Source organism: Caenorhabditis briggsae, assembly GCF_000004555.2.
Source record: "Caenorhabditis briggsae complete genome, chrX, whole genome shotgun sequence".
NCBI classification, from domain to species: Eukaryota; Metazoa; Nematoda; class Chromadorea; order Rhabditida; family Rhabditidae; genus Caenorhabditis; species Caenorhabditis briggsae.
This window is the reverse complement of record NC_013491.2, coordinates 12,479,259-12,498,409: the sequence shown is the minus strand read 5'-3', so window position 1 is coordinate 12,498,409 and position 19,151 is coordinate 12,479,259. Positions and strand designations below refer to the sequence as shown.

Sequence of the window (19,151 nt, the reverse complement as noted above, 5' to 3'; positions counted from 1 at the left end):
GAGCATTGGTCAGATGAATTTTTTTTAACGTATAAACGATTTGCTTTTTTCTTGTTGCCGTTTTCATTTTGCTCTGATCACTGATAATGCATACAAAGGTGTTTTTTGCAATTGTCTCAATTAAAGCACGTTCCCGTTTCCCGGCAGACAAGAGATGTCAGGTGCAAAAAAAGGTAAAAATACTTGAAATTAACACGTTGTCGAATTGAATCTGTTTAACATTGTATGATTTTTATTCCATTTTTTTCTGTTTTTGTGTTATTTGATCATTCTAATTTTCGGATGTGACAAATGTCTATGTGTCGAAGGTGGTTGGTTTCTAGACTTTTCAGATTTGTCTGAAAGTGTGGTTTTGAATTAGATAACATGCACTTATGAATTCTGAGTAGGTGTGAACAATAATTCAAAAGCTACTGATTTCCACGAAGACATCATAAAAATCATAAAAATACTTATGGTAGATCCTTGCCGAGCCGGGTAGCTGATTTTTGGCAACTGACAAATAAAAATTAATCAAAATCAGATAATTCAAATTTGAATTTCTATCTACAGAAGATTTGATACGACACTATGCACTTATGATAATTCCAGACATTGCAATGATGATAGAAGTAACAATTAAAAAATTTTTTCACATTTTCAAAAAATTTAACTGATAAAAATTTACGAATGAGATAAAACGCTTGAAAATGTATGAACAAGAACAAATATACTCGAATTTTAAGGTTGATGAATTTCAAAAATACTATCGGACATGGCCTCAGTGGAATTTTCATTGTCAATGAACTCGATAAAATACAAAACATCAAAATCTTTAGACGTCTTCTAATCGTTGAATTTACAAAAACATTTCACTTTCACTCTTTATCTACAATCCTGTTTTTTACCTGGAATAAATGTTTTTCAACTCAATACAAAATTCTTGAACTGATAGTTTCGATTTGTATCTATTTGATACTTTTTTTCAGCCAGTGACTCTGATTTCATAGAAATCTAGACTTCATTTTCAAGAATGCTCGCTTTTTATAGAATATCCCTCATTCTTAAGAAAACAGCTGCTGAATTTCTTGTAACTGTTATGACAAAGTAAATGCAAGTGTTTATCGTTTTGTTTGTTTATGTTTGTTTTCAGAAAAACCATCTAGTTTCTTGCTTCTCATCTATTTCTGTCCCTCGTCAAAAAAAAATCCAGCAAATACAACAACGGATGCGCGACACAACGGAGACGGGTAGCAAGCAGCAACCACCATTTGGCGTTGGTTGTGAAGAATCGAAACCATTTTATTATCCGCGTGTATCTTGCTGATGAGAGGCATTCAACAGCACGCCATCGCGTTTCCGATTTGACGATGTTGGAAAATGGAGTAGAGCTTTATGCTCCAACACTGGGACAACGACGACGACATCCTTCTGCACATCGTCTTCTCCTTTCCTCGGGTTCCCCTCTCTTCTTCAACTCGTTTTTGTCACTAACATCATTTTGCTATCTTGCCGACGACACGACGACTTGTCCGAAATATCTTTCCCCAATCGAATATTTTTTTCGTTCTGTGGCTTACTCTTGGGTGCATGTCAGGATGGTGATCTGGAAGTGGTCCGCGCAAAAAATAGACGCAAACTTTGAAATGATGAATCGTTTCTGTTGGTTGTGAGTTATGATTGAGTTTGTTGTTTCTGTTTTTTTTCCAAAGGAATGTGAAGACGTAAAAAACAGAAGTGTCATAAAATTTGTATACAGCTAGTACAAAAGGATTTTGGAATCGTAAGAGTTGTTTAATTTCGAATTAAGTCTCATAGAATATTTTGGCATTATTTTTACCTGTATAATAGTTTTATGAAGCTGAATTGTAATTCTGCAAACTTGAAGCTTTTATTCATGTTCTACTCAACTTTAGGTCTAGAACTTTTGTCAATAGCTCAAAAAACTGAGTGAAAATTGAATATCCCAAAGTACTGACAACATTAAAATCTAGTTTTGTTAGAAAAAAATCTGTGGCACACTTGTTTTGTCTCCCATTTTTCTAAAATGAGGAATGCTTTCCATATGCAACTTTTGTGAGATAGTTGCACCACAGCGTCCGTACACACATCCTCCTCCTTCTCATGGATGTCTCCATCCTATAAGCTCTTCTCAGTCTCGTCGTCGTCCCGAGGGCTGGCCCCACGGGACGAGCCGAACCCGCCGGTTTTCCGCTTCCGCCGGCCCATCACACCGCCCGTTGATGTCTCGTACAACCATCCTAGGGCAAAATATGAAACAGAGTTAGAAACCGAGAAAGAAGGCTAGGCTTGCTCCAGCACCAATCACGCTCTCTCCAGCCCTGGGGCCTCTCTATCCCTGTGTCCAGGGCCTTCGCTATTCGACGCATGCCGCCAAAAACATGACGCAGAAAAAATGTTTCGACTGGAAGTGGAGAGAAAAAACAGGAGACGTGTTTGATCTCGGGTCCTGGGACACCCCATCACCCGTTTTTTCTATCGGTCATGACCTCCCAGTCAACTTTGTGTTATTTTTTTTCTGAAATTTGCAAAAGTCGTCCAACTGACCAATGATTCTTTACAAGTCTTTGTACGCAAAGTTTTAGTTGTTGCTGAAAAAGAAAGATGGGAACCCAAAATGCTTATATCACAATAAGTATCATGTTTGCTTGTTTTCTACTAAATGCTTCAAACTTTCTTCGTCACCAGTTAAGTTCATTCTGATTTTGAAAAATTTTGTAGTGTTTTCTTCATAAAACATTTCATATTTTTCCAGACAATTTTTCTTTTTTCAATTAAACTACAAACCATGTTTGTGCAGTTCTTCTTTTAATTTATTGCTGATGTTTTTTCTAATAATTTTCCTTGGTGCTTGTCGTTTTTTCTAAATTCCTATCCAATGGAAAACCGAAAACCCTCTATTTGAAGCCCGTTCTTCGATAGAAATTCACCCTGAGAAGGAGGTTGAAAAATAAAAGCCCATATACCTCTACTAAAGGAAATACGGTATGATAAAAAACTTTCTAACAAAGTCTATGTTGTTTTTTGACCTTTTCGCCATATTTCCATATTCTGCCGTATTTTTTCGTGTAAACTGGCGTTTTTAACTTTCTTCTACTTACAGATAGTTCATGTATTTGCTGCAGAGTAGTTGATATGTAGGATAGTTGACCTTATCTGGAAATGCGTTGGATTTTATCACCGTTCATTCTATGGTGGCACTCACACTTAGCCACTACCACACGACACATCTCCCCATTCGAACTAACTGTCAATTCCGGGGCCATTCGGGGCGAACGATTGGTACGTTTTACTGATGTGTACTAACTGTTTCTAAAACATTACTTTTCAGTTGATAGATGGTCAAGATTATACAGTTTTTAAAGGAATACCCTTCGCCATGCCACCTGTGGGCTATCTCAGGTTTCAGGGAAGTGTTCAAAACTGATGAATTTTCAGAAAACGGAAACAATTTCAGATGCCAAAAGAACCAGCGAAATGGCGAGGGGTGATGAATGCAACACAATACAGGTGAGCTCTATGGGGAACATTCTAGAGTAGGCTGACAAAACAACTGATAAAAGAGGAAACAACAGTGACCGAAGTGAGCATAATAAGCTTCAGACATGCTAATTCTATTGACATTCCCACTAATGAGTTTGTGAGAATTGGTCGGAAGTAATGACGGTGAGGAAGAAAAAGTTTGATATATATTTGGATGTCTGGCGGGGAAATTTTCAGTTTTTTTCTGAAACCAGAGATGGGAGAGCCAAGGAACAACTCTCAATTATGTCAGGGGAACGTCACCTTCTTTTAAAAAAAATGTCGAATAATCAATGAAATAAATTTTTCTTCTAGAAAAAATGTTTTTTCCAGTGCAATGTGTATGCAAAACATAGACGAAAACGACGCAGGAGAACCCGAACGATACGTTGCTCATGTTTCCGAAGACTGTCTCTATCTAAATGTCTTTTCGCCGACTCCGGTAACTTCCCATTTTGTTGTTGTTGTTTATCATATCCCATTTACAGTACCAGTACACAAATGACACATATCCGGTGATTGTTTTCATCCATGGCGGCAGATTCCAAACTGGTTCCGGAAGCGACATTCCTCAGCGGGCAATTCTCAGCAACTTTGTGTCACGCAAGGCAAGTGCTCCACTACTCACTCCTCACACTTATATTTTCTTCTGTGCCACTAGACGATGACTCTCGCGTTTTTGCCCCCACACACACATACACCATGTCTCCATGCACATCCTTGTTTTGTTTTCTTTTTCTCTCTTTGTCTCTCACTCACTCATCCCGTTGTGCTGGGATATGTGTCTCCTTCTGTGGTTGGTCTTGTTGCTTTATCCCTACGCAGAAAGTTTGATGGAATAATTTATGAGGCATCAAATTGAGAGCATTTTGGTATAAATTCAACATGATTGTGGCCAAAAAAAAACGAGAAAGAAAAAAAAGAGAGGAAAGGAACATCTTCGTTTTGCATCAGTTCAGATGTGCTTTTTTCGTTCTGCTTCGATCATCTTTTTGTGCAAAAAGAAAGATGGATAGCATAAAATGCGATTCTGCTGTTGCAAATGGAGTGAAAAGATAAAGAAGCTCAGGAAACAGACAAAAATGTAGAATAGCGAATAGAACAAGCATTGCTAATTTTGCATTGACGACATTGAATATCCGCTTCGCACTTTTCCTCGTATCTTCGTATCTACTTGAATCTTTTGCACTGATTGCACATAGACCGAATTAGGCTCTGTTGTGAACTTTTCGCTCTAACGGACTTGATTTTGAAATGGAGACAAGAAAAATGTTGAGGGAGAAATGATGTGTGCAAAGTGTGTAGATGAAAGAAATGAATACAAAATACGAAAATTTTCAGATTGTTTTCGTCACATTCAACTATCGATTAGGACCATTAGGATTCGCATCAACGGGTGATAGCGTGTTACCAGGAAATATAGGATTATGGGATCAAATTTGGGCTCTCAAATGGGTAAAAGCAAATGCCGAAGTATTTGGAGGAGATCCCTCAAATATTCTTTTGATGGGCCATGGAACTGGAGCAGCTTCTGCATCACTGCTAGCGTTGTCACCAAGAGCGGAAGGTACTTGGAGTTTTGAAGCGAGTCTCAAACAATAATTCCATAAATGTTTTTTAGGTCTATTCCAAAAAGTTTTATTGATGTCCGGCTCTGCTCTCCAGCCAGGAGTCGTTCGTAACACACAAGTCAATGCCACGTGGAATATGAACGACCGGTTTGGTTGCAGGTTAGACTTGATTCATGTGTACTGTTACTAAAGGTTCGTTTTCAGAGCATTCAACTCATCAGAGCTACTTGATTGTGCTAGGAAGCGATCGAAAGAAGAAATCTTTCAATACAAAGTAACTCATCTTTAGTGGAGAGTCGTAGTCATAAAAAACTGTTTTTCAGCGTCTTCATTACGATGATTATGAAGAGTTCGTGCCAATTATCGATGGTGTCGGAGGTGTGCTACCTGAGCCACCGGAACAGTTGACACTACATCGAAGGAAGACTCCGATTGTAATTGGAACTACAAAAGATGAAAGTTCATTGAGGATATGTATGTTTTGAAAATCCACTGATCTTTAAAATTCGAATATTTTCAGTACTCCTCAACGAAAAAGAGCTCAATTTTTCTTCCATCACATGGGAGCATGGAGAAAAGTTGGCAGAAAACCTGACGATGAGTTATAAGCAGTTTCAAAACCATCGTTTGATATCACAAGGCTGCAAGTCAGAATATGTATGGACTCAAGTGGATCCATCGTTTCCTGAATCTGTCTTGTTCAATTCTCTATTAAAAGTGAGTTTTTACCAGCGGGTTTCACAGTATTCATGATAATTTCTTCCAGATGTATTCCCACTTCTGGTACGACGCCCCTGCATCTCAATTAGCCACATACTACCTCAAACACGATTTACCGGTTTATCTATATTCTTTCGATCACATCAGTGAAAATTTTTATGATATTGATAGTAAGCAAACCTCTCTGATGTTTCTCAAAAGTCGAAATATTTTATTTCAGGAGCTTTTCATGGCGTTGACAAACTACACATATTCAACGTCACACCTAGGTTTTTGAATAAACGAAAAGATATGAACTGGCAACTGGATCAGCGAGTTGTTGAGATTTTCTCCGAGTTGGTCGCCAACTTTGCACTTTATGGGTATGAAGATTTTCGGATCAATTCTCTATAAAAGCTTAACGTATTTAGCACGCCTACACACGAAAACGATGGATTCAGTTTCAATTGGACGACAACGACGGCAAAAGAGTTGAGCTATCTCTCGATCACTGATAGTCCAAGCATGCAGGTAGGAATATTTATGATAGGCTAAATAACACTTGCTGATTGCAGGTTGGGTATCGGTGGCAGGGTCACGTGTTCTGGAATTGGTACGCCAGGTCGCTGGACGCTGTCGATGTAGGGAACATACAAAGGATTGCTCAACTTGACCGAGATGTGGGCAACTGGCAGGTACGGTACTTGAAAAAATGGATATTATAGAGGAGTTATAAACATCAAACGTTATAGCTTCTCTAATAAATGGTCATCATGTACTTGCACTTTGAGCTCAATTACCTCAATCTCTGTAAGCGATAACAAAGTTCTTAAACACATAAAATGTTCGTCAAAGCATTACCAACAATTTACCAGTTGATACATTTTTGATATCTCTTATAGAAGTTTAAATAATTGGGCTCAAAGTACAAGTATAGGGTTGTTTCTTATGTGAACATTTACTGTTAGAATATACGCATTTTTTGTGTAGATACCGTAAAATACCTGTCAATTACCTGAAATACCTGTCAAAAACATATACATCAGTTGATTTCTAACATTTTAAGGAATATGGAGCTCGGATGTCGAGTTTTCGTTCACTTGGAAAACATTGGAGCGTATACAACAGACCTAAATTGAAAAAAGCTTTCATGAAAATTTTCGAAAATTCCTAGTTTTTTAAAAGCTATTTACCGATTTTTGAAGGACACCCCTTTTGACTTTTTTGTACTGCCAAAATGAAAGAAAGCTCGTGCCATTTAAAAATCAGCAAGAAGCTCAAAAAAATAGGATTTTTCTAAAAATCCTGTGAATTCAAAGTGTTCATGCCAGGACTGTTTTATAACCTTCAAAAATTTCAAAGTGATTGGACACTTGACAGCCGAGTTCCAAACTCCTGACAATGGTCAAAATGACCAATAATCAAAAAAGTTTTTTAGAAATTCGAATTACTTGTTAGCAATTTATGTTTCTTTACAGACAACCCGAAATTTTTAATATCCAACATTTTGCAGGATTAATCTAGATACAAAAAAACAGCTTTAATGCCAGAAAACCTGTATTAAATAGGCCCTTTTGATAGAAAAGCTGACCGAGAGAAGCTCGGAAAACTTGAATAGCCCTCCGGAGGTGCCTTGGAATAATAGGAAGGGCGGCCCTTCTAATATGGGTTTTACGGTATTCACGGCTTATATTTCTAATCATTCATATTTCTTCAAAAAGTTCGAAACGTAATAATTTACAGTTCGCCACCGCCATGCTCTCATTTTGCTCACTTTTCTTCTTCGCCATCCTTGTCGGTCTAGCGTGCTACTGTACACGAAAAGAATCCGACGAAGACGAACTATAAACATTTTTCTAAAAGTTTTCAAATCTGGTTGATTTTTATTTGATGCTCTATTTTCTTCATTTTTTTCGTTAACTCAAGAATCGTTTCCTCTCATATCCATTGACTATTTTGCGCCCCAATCCTATGAGTCGATTCATTGTGACTTTTCTGTAGTTGTTACCCATTCTAATCTTTCATCGTTATTGCGAAATGCCCACCAAATTCTTTCTGAAATTTCCATTCTGGAGCTCAATTATATTCATTTCTCTCGAATATCCTCTCTTTTTTATTAATTGTCATTATAGCTGCTCGGTAATCAAAATTACGTTTTTTTTCTTTTTCATCTCTGATGATCTAGACTCAACTTTTTTCTCTCATCCCTTTGATATACATAAGTTTGCGGTGCGCGATTTCTAATCCTCTCTCACTTTCTCATTCTTTGTTTCTCTTCAGATGTGTTATACATATTTTTGAGGCTCAATAAAGTGAGTAATTGAAAAAAAAGAAGTTTCAAGATCCAGTAAAAATGTCTAATTTCTCAATAACGTGACTTTTTTTTGATACATGTTTTCCTTGTTTGCCTATAGCTTATGGTATGGACTGGAATACTAAAAAGATACTGGAAGTTGGTTCAAAGGGTTTGAACTCCAGGAAAAATGAATTGTGTTTAGTATGAACATTAGTTTTCGGAAAACACTAAAAATGACAAAAAACAAATCATCTTCAGAATATTGAACAGGTTCAATTTGTTTTTCTTTGGAATACAGAAATAGACGGGATTACAGAATTCGTGGGTTTTCAGAAAGCCAACTATACTCGTGTTCTGAACAAATTAATTGAATCAGTGCCCACTTTACGTTTGTTGTATGATTTTTTTTTGAAAAATTATCACGTATTTGAATAATCATATCTGGGTACGTATTTTTGCGAAACTTCAGATTTGTCATATTTCGTAACCTGAACGCAATTACTCCCATAAAAGTTTGATTTTCAGCTGGGTCATTGTTACCATTTTGTATAATCAAATTTTCAAGGTTACCTGTAAAACAGAATTTTCAAAAATGAATTAATTGTAAATGTTAAAGAAAAAGATAGTATAGAAGAACAACTACTAAAACGATTTAAACTAATTTTTTAAAAGCTGAAATTTTCCAAACGACAACAAACCCCTCGAAAAGTCTAAAGAATAGCAAAAACTCAGCAAAAACTTGGGAAAGGAACCAATCTGGCTGAAACTTCGGAGAGAAAAAACCTATAAGACTTACTACGGGCGGGGCAAAAGTTTGGTAACCAAAAGAAGACAGGTGTTCTTCGGGCAAATTATCCCATTCCGCCGGGAAAATAGTTCAGACAGATCCCAAAATCCTGTGAAAACAAGCATGAACACCTGTTTTAAAAGTTTCCTGCACGGAAATCGCTATTAGATTTTGATGTGACTCAAAACAGGCCATCCTTTTTTGAGGATCAAGTTGGAAAATCTGGTTTTGACACTTTCTGCTGGACACGTTTTTCCGTGTGAGCAGGTTCTACATCTTTTTGAATAGTTCAATTTTTCGAGCTTTATGGCACGATGACTTCGACATCATTATTTTCTCTAGAAGTAGTATTCCTGCCCCACTGGCCTGCTCACAAGGATCCAAAAACAGGAAAAAAACCAAAAAAAGTGTACAGAAAGTAGTGCCGTCCTCCTAAAAATTAAAATATGAACATAAAACTTTGTAAATCTACTAATAAAGAGTTGAGGGAAAATATGAAAATAAAATCAAAACATGAAAAGTGCGTCAGCGTGCGCCAGTTTGCGTCAAAATTTGGTTACCAAACTCGATTTTCACCTGAAGTTGCAGACAGATTGGTTCATTCTCCGAGATTTTTGATTCTTTCCATGTTTTGCCGGGTTGTTTGCCTCACCGGAATAATCACATTAAAAAACCGTAAAAAGCAGTTATTGCGATCATTTCAGTGACCTAAAAAATAAGCTGAAATTAAGAAATTTAAATTTTCAGGTTATTGCTTTTTCCCGGTTGAAGTTCCATTTAATTTTTCCCAATAAAAATGTATTCCTCCTGTGATAAAAATTTCTGGCTGGCTTTGAGATTACCCCGTTTTTTGGTTTGTTTTATCTTTTTGTTTTCTTCAAAAGTTGTCTCCATTTCCAAAAAAAGCAATGATCAACAGAAATTCACTTTATTAGGAATCGTATCTAAGCGTCGTCCAACCATTTGTTTTTTGAAAAGAATAAAGACATTCAGAAAGAGAACAGCTGTTTTGGAAAAGAGCGTGAAAATAAGTATTGTTTAAGCTGACGAGAAAGAAGAACCAATCCATCCTGACCGTTATTTTCCGAAACGGAGCGAGAGCATGTCCGGTGAGAAAGCCAACGGCTCTCCGGCACCTGCACGTTTTCCGAAGCGGAGTGTCAAATCGTCGGCATTGAACTCGCGCTTGTATGGCTTAGATTCATAGTAGTTGCGCTTGGCAAGCCCGCTGTTGAAGTCTTCTTGGGAACCGAAGAACTGGAAAAACTATTTGATTGGTAATCGGTGTTTAACTAAACGTCAGTATAAATTGAATCAAATGTGACTACTCGAAACACGTCATAGTACCTGGAATGGAAGTCTGAACGCGCTGACAGCGGCGATCGAGCCGAGAAGAATGGCGATAAGAAGAACGGCCTTCATAGTGAGAGCTAAAAGAGTTCTTTTGTTGTGTTACCTGAAAATCGTATAAGTGTTTAATGTGGAAACTGAAGGCAAACGTTCAATTAATGAGAATGAAAATGCCGAAGTTTTAGCAAAACTATAGTAAGGATTATCAAAAAGGAACGAAAGTCTTGGCCCAAATTCAAAAATATAAGGCTTCCCTGAAGAGGAACTTTCAGAAATAGTGTTACAATTTAAACTATATCCTTTTGATCCTACTAAGTCTACTTCCTGGATATTATCATTTGGGAAAAAAGACACAAAAAAGATGGATCGCCTAGAATGAAGATCTTAGTTTGAGTCTTCTTCAGACTAGAGACTTTTGTCCTTTATTATCCAAGAGAGGATAATTAAAACACTGGTGGATATGTGTCTGTTAACTCTTTCACTCAGAAATGAGGAAAAAGTAGCACTTTTTACTTTTTGTTCTGAGGCAAAAGGGAGAAAAATTGAAATGAGAGGGTTAAGTGGTGGCAAACGTCAGTTCGATTCTATTTTTCACCCTCCTCAGATGCACCCACCCAGCAGAAGAAATGAAGTGAGAGGTTAATCTCAATTAAGTTGTTCCTCTTTTCCTACTGATTAGGTGTTCAGTTCAAATGAGTAAAATATTGGAAAATAAGAGATGAAGAGGAATTCTTTCACCATCTATTGTTTCTCGGAAAGAATTTCAATGAAGCAGCTTAGAAATCGACATGAGAGGCCTGAAGAGGAGTGAAGAGAGAAATGAGGAGATGACGAGGAAATTAGCAGTTTGTACGAAATAAAATTGGAAGAAGTAGGTGGAGCATACCAACCGATACTGACAAGCCCCGCCCACTAACTTGATCCCGTTTTGGCACCCGGAAATGAGAAAAGTGGTGTGCGTACTACTGGAGGTCCATAAAATTGACGAACAAAAGGTGATGCCTCCTATCTGCACAAGAATGACGTTAAGGTGCTCAAAAAATTTTATATTGGTTTTGTTCTGGAACGATCGTGACTGGTTTTTATAGCTCTCGGTCATCTTAATTGCAGAAATTATCACTGTTATGGAAAAGACACAACTGAAAATTTTCTTAAATCACTTCCAGATGCTAGATCATTGAATTAGTCAGACATGATATCATTGGTGTAACTTCTTTGTTTCATAGAACTCAGAAGATGAATGGATTCAAAATATATTTGAAAATCAGTGAGGAAACACTGTAAAACCTGTATTAGAAGGGCCGGTCCTTCTGTTTTTTTCAATTTTTTTTCATCAAAAATTTCGACGAATTCTTGTTTAAAATTCATTAAAATCTCTCAATTTCACTGAAATTGAAATAGTTTTCGAGCCTAAAAGTGTTTCGACAAGTTTCTGTGAAGTTGTGGAATTTGGAATTCCCAAAAATGTGGAATTCCAAAACATTTTCCACTGGAAACGTACGGAGAATGTTACTTTCAAACAATGAATTTTCAAGGGGCTCTTTTCTGTTACAGAGGCGTTTCTATTTTTCCAAGCGGAGGGCTGTTCTGTTACAAGAACCGTTTTTATACAGGTTTTACGTTATGATTTCCGAAAAAAAATGTTTCAATTTTTATTTGTTTATCGGCTGACAATAAAAACGATTCAGAATATTCTGGAAAAAATCCTCCAGGAAAAAAAGTGACTGATGTAAAATGAGCTTTTCAGTAATTTCTAACCAACCTCTGAAACTCTCAAAAAAAACTCCCAATATTAGTAAAACGGTTCAAACAGTGGAGCGAACCTTGTCAATCACATTGCTCAAACGACTTCTCAAAAAAGCTTCAGTATAGTTAAGTTTAAGGGCCAATAGGAAGGAATTTATTACTTCCTATTTTTTGTGGTCTTTAAGGAGCTGCAAAACTCAAATCTCGATTGTTTACACTTCCTACAAAACCAAAAAAAAAAAATATTTTTGAATTTTTGTCCGCTTGCCAGGTTATGAATCTTGAAGAAAAGTTTATCGTTATAAAAGTTAGTGAATAATATTTGTGAAAATTAAGCGCGGATCAACAAAAATAATGAGTTGGAAGTGACGTGGGCCTTGTTTAAAAACTTGATTCTTATTCACGAGGTGAATTTCAAGAGAAAACTCCTTTCGAAAAACTACCCACTTGTTTTATAGAAAGTTTTTCTAGAAGTAGTAGTACTAAAATGTAACAAAATGATGTAGCGTGAATTGAGGAATTGTGCGTTTCCCACACCACTTTGATGAGCTTTAATTGTAAGCCGAGATGTTGAATATTGAATTACCTGTTTTCTTAGTACAAATGCAATTCATTTATTTTAACCGCCTCCACTCTATTAGTTCAAATTTCTCTTTTCATTTATTAGAGCTAAATTTTTTCGCTGTAAAAAAAATACGTGGATCGAGTTATGAACGGACACAGAAAATAGAATCTACAAAAATTAAACAATATTTTCTGAAGCAAATTTTGAAAATTGAATTGCTGATTGTATGGTGTTCAAGTCTCAAGTCGTATTTTCTGCTCGTACAGACTTGTGTTTTATGTTTGCAAAAATATTCAAAATTCAATAACTTGATTTTTTCAAAACGGTTTTATGGCTTTACACAAATGCAATAGTTTTTAAAAGCAAATTTACAAGCTAAGAGATCGTTTCTAGACAATCATGGCCACATAAACAGCAAAGACGGTGGAGAAGATTGAAGCGACTTCAGCAGACGAACAAATCATGGCTCGATCAAGTTTGCTTGGTCTGTATTGGATGCGACGACCGTTCAATGGCTGGAGAGGGCGGTAGTTCTTGTCGGACTTGACGAGCTCCTTGTTATGCAATTGACGGAGGAGGTGAAGCTGAAATAGCAAGTTAGTTGTCATAAAATATTTATTCCTGAGAAATTATCAAGAGTGCCAAATACAAAACTCAAGAAGAGCCTCATTCAACCGGAATGAAGTGAGCATTAACAATATATACCCCTTTCCCTCATTTCTCACCTGATGACTCGAAATCGCCATGGGCTCGGCGAGCACCGTCCAGATAACAGCCTCACTACAATCCGGGGTAGTGAGACTTCCTTCGTAACGATAGAACGCTTCCGTGTCCAATGGAAGAACATATTTTGTGCGGAAGTTCTTGAGTTCAGTGACGTTTCCGGAATGTCTCAAGTCATGTAGACGCTCGGATATTGGCGAGAAGTTGTTGGCTACTGGGTCGTTGGTTTTTGCAAGGAATACACCAACTACGGCCAATCCATCAGGACGAGTAAGAGCTTCGTGGAGGGTCAAACCTTCGCGGACATGGACCAAGTGAAGCTGTAATTGAATTCATAAATTTATGTGTTGCACAGGCACAGATGTCGGATTTTGTGAATTTTTGTTTTCAAAATATTTAGGTCGAAATTTGGAAAAAAACCACAATATTACAAAAATCTCTCGTGTTCGTGTACAGCCAATTTCCTGAAGTCATATGGATATACCAAAGACAAAAATTAATTTGCATTCTTATCAATCCTTTAAAGTTTCTTTCACCAACCTCAGCTGGATAATGCAAAGATCCCAAAGCGTGTTCCGATCCCACAGCATCATTCTGTCCCCAATGAAGATGAAATTGCACCAACTTGTATCTGTGCTTCAGCCCTCCACCCTGAATCATCGGTTGCCGATGCTGCCAATGCTCGAAACCTCCGGCAAACACTGAATAATACGATGATCAATCATCATTGTTTTTGTTCCTTTCGCTGGGAAAAGAAACTAGAAAAAATGAAACTCACATGTTCTTCCTGTGTTACTCAACTCAATTTTCCCATCCATATCATAGTTCATGAAGTGCATACGGTGAAGAAGGGCATAGTCAACATCGGGTGCACGAATATCAATTGGCGACTGAAAATAGAATAGAGAACATGTTTGTGACTGTTTGCAATTTTTCTCTATCTATTCATGATCAAATGGAAAATAGCCAGTAGAAACTGATCACTGGAAAACGGTGACGGTTACGTATTCACTTCAATGGCTTTTTGTTTACAGTTCCAGGATTACTGTAGAGCGCATATTTTTTAAAGTTTGAGCTTGTAAAAAATATTTTTGACATTCTCGAATTACAGTCAACAACATATTCCTCAGTTAATTTTTACCGTTTTTGAACATTTTCAGGAGTCTAAAGCTTGACTGTCAAGATTTCGATCACTTTAAAATTTTGGAGACTGCACAACAAGCCTAGATTGAAAAATTTGCATTCACAGAACTTTTTCTTGAAAATTCCTAGTTTCTCAGCTATTTCTGATTTTCAAAAAAAATCCTTTTTAGTCTGTTATTGTACTGAAAACGTGAAAAAGATAATTACTCTCAAAGAACTTACTCTCAAAGATGTTAAAACTTACTCTCAAAGATGTTAAAAATAATCGGAAACTTAATTTCCGAGCTTCAGACTTCTGAAAACAATCTCGAAAACCAACTGGAAAATACGTTTTTGTATATTTTTTTTGACCGATGATGATTCCCTGATATAGGATTACTGTAGCATGTTTGTAATGGTAACCGTCGAAAATGTTTTTAAAAAATCCAAGGCAATCTTAGCTACAGTAATCCTTTTTACTTTTGTATATTTCTTCCATTAAACATATTTTTTACGCCTCTACTAAAACTATATTTCATTTCAAAAACACACAAAAAAGATAACAATCTGACAAGTGTTCTCATCAAAGAAAACCCGCTTAATTTTGTGATTGATGGGTTTTCTCCTACCACCTGAACACATTTTTCTCGTTTTTTTTCTTTTTCCAAGATACATTTTGTGACATTTTGATTGATCTGTGCTTCACTCATCGTTCTCACAAAATCAAAAATTCAAAAAATCTAACCTGCTTCAAGTGATTCTGACACTTTCCTTGCCAAGTCTCCGGCCCATTCTCAACGTCGTATCCCCATCCTTGGTCAGCTCCAGGACCGCATTGAACAACTGAAAAACACTACAAGTGCATTTTTTAAGTGGATGTGTTGTGCTCTTTGTGTAATCCCTTTGGTGCTAGACAAGTATTTATTGAATTCCATCAAACTAGACGACCTACCTGCAAGCAGTGTCAGGAGCAAAGATAAAATCAACAGATGCGACGATGGCATGGAAGCAGGTGGCGTTGGGTGTTCCAAGTTTTTTTTTGTCAAGTATGAAGAGGAAGAACTTGGCCTCCTATAAAATAAATGATGCAAGAAAAAATGGGTAGAGTGAAAAAAAATGTAAGAAAAAAAAGGCGAGGTCAGACGAAGACGGAATTCAAATCTTTGAAGTCTCTGAAAAAAGCTACATCAACAAGAAAAAAAATAGAAATCCAATTTGATTTTGTCGCCGATTTTTCGAATATCAAATTTAAAGATGGCAACAATAAAGAATCTCTTATTGTGGTTAGAAAGAAGCGGAAAGGAAAATTGGGTCTATACATCTTGAGAGGAGGACCCTTTGCTTCTTCTTTTTTCTTAGGACGACCTCTAAAAGAAGGAAAGGATAAGATCATGTTCATTGAAATTTGAGAATCGACAAGAACAAATGCTTTCTTGTCGCTAATTTTTCTAATGAGGGTCATGACGTAGATCTTTGATTTTGCATAGATGAAAAACGGGAGAAACTTATACCGAAGTACGTAAAAGGTGATAAACTATCTTATAAACTATACTGATAAGAACTCGAGAATTATTGACGGTTTGAGTTACGACCGTTCTTTGCAAAACGAGTTTCAAACATTTTTTGCGATAGCTTCCTCCATTTTATAGAGTCAGAATGAATTGTGAAAAGTGATCTGTGTAGTATGAGTTTGAAACTTTTTTGTCGGAAATTGAAAGGGGAGGGTCTATATTCTACTGTATCTTCTCTTGAAACCGCAGTTCCGGAACACCTATTTTGTTTGAAGCAGTGAGAAAAATTCGGGAATTATTTATTAGGTAATTCAATTCATTAATGTGTCTCGTTTCAATTGAAGACGCAACTTTTAATTTGATGGGGTGAAAAATGGATAAATGTGATAGGAGAAGGTGGCATCAAGAAGATAAGAAATCGAGAACAAAGTTTTGAGAGATATTGTCAGTTGTGTGATTGTAAAAGCATCCATTCATCAACCATCAGTATTCTCGAAACCCGCCTAACGAACTCGAAGATCAGTGACGGAGTGTGGAGCAGCATAGGAATGTCAAGAATATCGGTGGATGATATGAATTTTTACAATTTTACACATCCCCCTAGTTCAGTTTTGAAACGTCTTGTGACGTGTATCTCTTCCTGATCTTTGGAATAGTTTGAAAACCCGCCCCGGATATGTTTTAACTGGTTGCTCTCGGTTTCTTCTACCACAAATTTGAGATTTTATTGTTCTTTGTGGAGGGGGAATCAAACAGAATGTGGAGGTTGGCCAAGATGCTGAGCAATCAAAAGTTATGATCATCAGAACATCATGGAAGTCTATCACTGTTGGTTTCGGGGAAGATCAAGGACTAAAATGTAGTCATTTCGAAGAGTGATGCATTTCTAATAAAGCCATCAAGTCTTCAAGAAACAGCTACTCCGTCTACAAATACTCTACCAAAACAATAACGGAAAAAATTCCAGACCTAACGGAACATCTAACTGAACAAAGTCTTGGAAATGATTTTTTTTTCACAAAAAAGAAAACTTTGTCACCTTTCCGACACCTACCACGGAAGCCAAAGAAGCGAGAAATGTTTTGAAACAATCGAAAATTTGTACACATTTTTTGAAAGCGAATGAATCGTTTTACAGATTTCTCATAGTGGAAACAGAATCTCATGAATCTTGATAGTTCCCAGTATCAGAAATATGGGAAACCGAAAAAAAAATACACAAACGAACTACCATATTTTTTTGTATTCTTTATTTTTCGTATCTCGACGACTCCAGCCAGTTTCCATTGACTTCTAGCCAATTTTCCAATTTATTGTAAACATGCTATTGGAATTTCTTCCAAAATCTCTGTTAACTTGAAGTGACACTAATCTGAATTCGAACACACAGACACACTGACCAGTTGAACTATGATGATAAAAAGAGAGAAAAAGAGAACTTGAACTGAAATTGCGAACATGACGTTCTTGTTCTCTAGTCTGGAATAGATAGGGGGTTCGTAGGGGAAAAAACTGAAAATAGTTGACCCCAAAAGACTACAGTTGCAATGGGTAAACATCTCAAGAGGAAAAGCAGGGCAATGTGGGAGGACAAGTTGGGGTTCCGCCAGAGAACCAACTTGTGTTTGTTTGGAGGTTTGAGAATTTCGGAAAAAAAACTGTTTGAATGGTTTCAAAATCGGGAACTAATCCTTAACTTTTCATATAGGTAAAGTCTTGAGAATCATGGTTTTTTGGCAGTGCGTGATAAATACGACCGATTGATTAAATAAAAATGTACGGATGAAATATGAAAACAACGAATACTTTAATTTCACAGAGGGAGAGATGGAGATTCTGGACAAATTGAAGACACGATTCGGAAGCGTTGCGGTGGTGCTCACTTTGCTAATCGGATGTACACCGGATGGATGCTAAGTGGTTCTCCATCTGAAACATAATCCACAAGTTTCGCGATATGTGGTTGATATGTAGATCGTCTTATTTCCAGAATATCAGACTTGATGCAAAATCGGCCATGAGGATTTTTAAAGTTATAGGTATTGTGAAATCTGTAATGGAAAATCACCATCCTGCCGATTCAATTTTTTTCCTTTTTGTGTATAAAATTCCAAAAGTCATCAATTGACAAAACTTTAATCATAATATCAAAAAAGTTTTGTTAGTCATTTTTTACTGTTTACTTCTCACCAATGTGTCTTTTCGGAAAGAAACCCTTGAAAACTGTTTTTTTCGACAAAAATTCTTCGAAAAATGTGAGAAGCGGAGTTTTGAAGTGTCATTGCTAAAAATTTGTTCCTTGTGTGTTGTACGTTTTGTGATGGCCTAACTTTTGCACGTGGAGTTTTCTAGGCCAACATGGTAAATTTACTTAGAATTGGGCTAAAACTCACCTGGGGTTTTCTTGGTCATTTTGAAGTGGCGGCCTAAAAATTCAATTTGCAAAATTTCGGCCATCACTTTAAAACGACCTAGAAAACACACCAATTGAATATCAGTTCAATTCTATGTCAGTTTAACTTAATGGCCTGGAGAACCCGACTTGCAAAAGTTAAGCCATCGCGTTAAAATGATTTCGTTTCGAAGAACGCTCAAAAAATGCATGAGAAATTGCTCGTAAAATTTTTCGAAATTATTCGAGGAATTTCTCGAGGAATTTCTTGAAAAGTTTATCGAAAAATTTGTCGAAAGCGTTTCAAAAAATACACTGCTTCTTACGGGGCAGCCAAATCATTTAAAAAAATAAGATCAATCTGACATAATAATTAGTTTTTTTAAAAATTAGAAAAAAATTCAATGTTGTTCTCCAATTCTGAAACATGTCTTAGATTGAGCGGTACGGTTGGTTCCGAGCAACTTCCGGACAGCTTTTCTATTACAGGAGCCCGTCAATTAAAGGGAATACCGCCTATTTTTCTTTTTTTTCTCATCTCTTCATGCTGAAATCTTGCACAGAAATATTCGACAACTTCTCGTTCAAAATTTACGTAAATCCAACCAATATTAAGCACGTTTCTCAGCAAAAAAAAACGCGTTTCAACCAATTTTCTGGAATTTTTCAGACTGACGTACGGAAATTTTCAAATTCAAACAACAAATTTAAAAGAGAACCGTTCTGTTACAGGGTTCTTCTAGCCCCTCTCGATGGGCGTGTTATTTTTCAATTAATACAGAACTTTCTGTTCTTGAAATAAGTATGAAAAATTTGAAAATAATATTAAATTAAATTTTATTATTCAGCACCCTTTTAATAAGAAAA

The 19,151-nt window shown here is 36.6% G+C and overlaps 3 protein-coding genes across 3 annotated transcripts; 1 reads left to right on the top strand and 2 right to left on the bottom strand.

The window, feature by feature from the left end:
- Positions 1–3,162: 3,162 nt before the first annotated feature.
- On the top strand, positions 3,163–7,640 carry CBG10957 (the record flags this gene model as incomplete). Its single annotated transcript, XM_045239907.1, has 15 exons — positions 3,163–3,282; positions 3,332–3,415; positions 3,458–3,510; positions 3,856–3,964; positions 4,011–4,136; positions 4,864–5,089; positions 5,144–5,252; positions 5,298–5,367; positions 5,417–5,567; positions 5,614–5,810; positions 5,860–5,983; positions 6,034–6,175; positions 6,224–6,323; positions 6,368–6,487; positions 7,536–7,640. The coding sequence occupies 15 exons, from the start codon at positions 3,163–3,165 to the stop codon at positions 7,638–7,640; spliced, it is 1,836 nt and encodes a 611-aa protein (XP_045094418.1).
- Positions 7,641–9,952: 2,312 nt separating this feature from the next.
- Positions 9,953–10,297, bottom strand: Cbr-flp-26 (the record flags this gene model as incomplete). The annotated part of the gene is made up of 2 exons (XM_002644935.1): positions 9,953–10,132; positions 10,223–10,297. 2 exons carry the CDS (start codon positions 10,295–10,297, stop codon positions 9,953–9,955), a joined length of 255 nt encoding a protein of 84 aa, XP_002644981.1.
- Positions 10,298–12,925: 2,628 nt separating this feature from the next.
- Positions 12,926–15,385, bottom strand: Cbr-cah-5 (the record flags this gene model as incomplete). The annotated part of the gene is made up of 6 exons (XM_045239906.1): positions 12,926–13,120; positions 13,262–13,579; positions 13,800–13,960; positions 14,038–14,149; positions 15,127–15,224; positions 15,334–15,385. The coding sequence occupies 6 exons, from the start codon at positions 15,383–15,385 to the stop codon at positions 12,926–12,928; spliced, it is 936 nt and encodes a 311-aa protein (XP_045094417.1).
- Between the last annotated feature and the right edge of the window lie 3,766 nt (positions 15,386–19,151).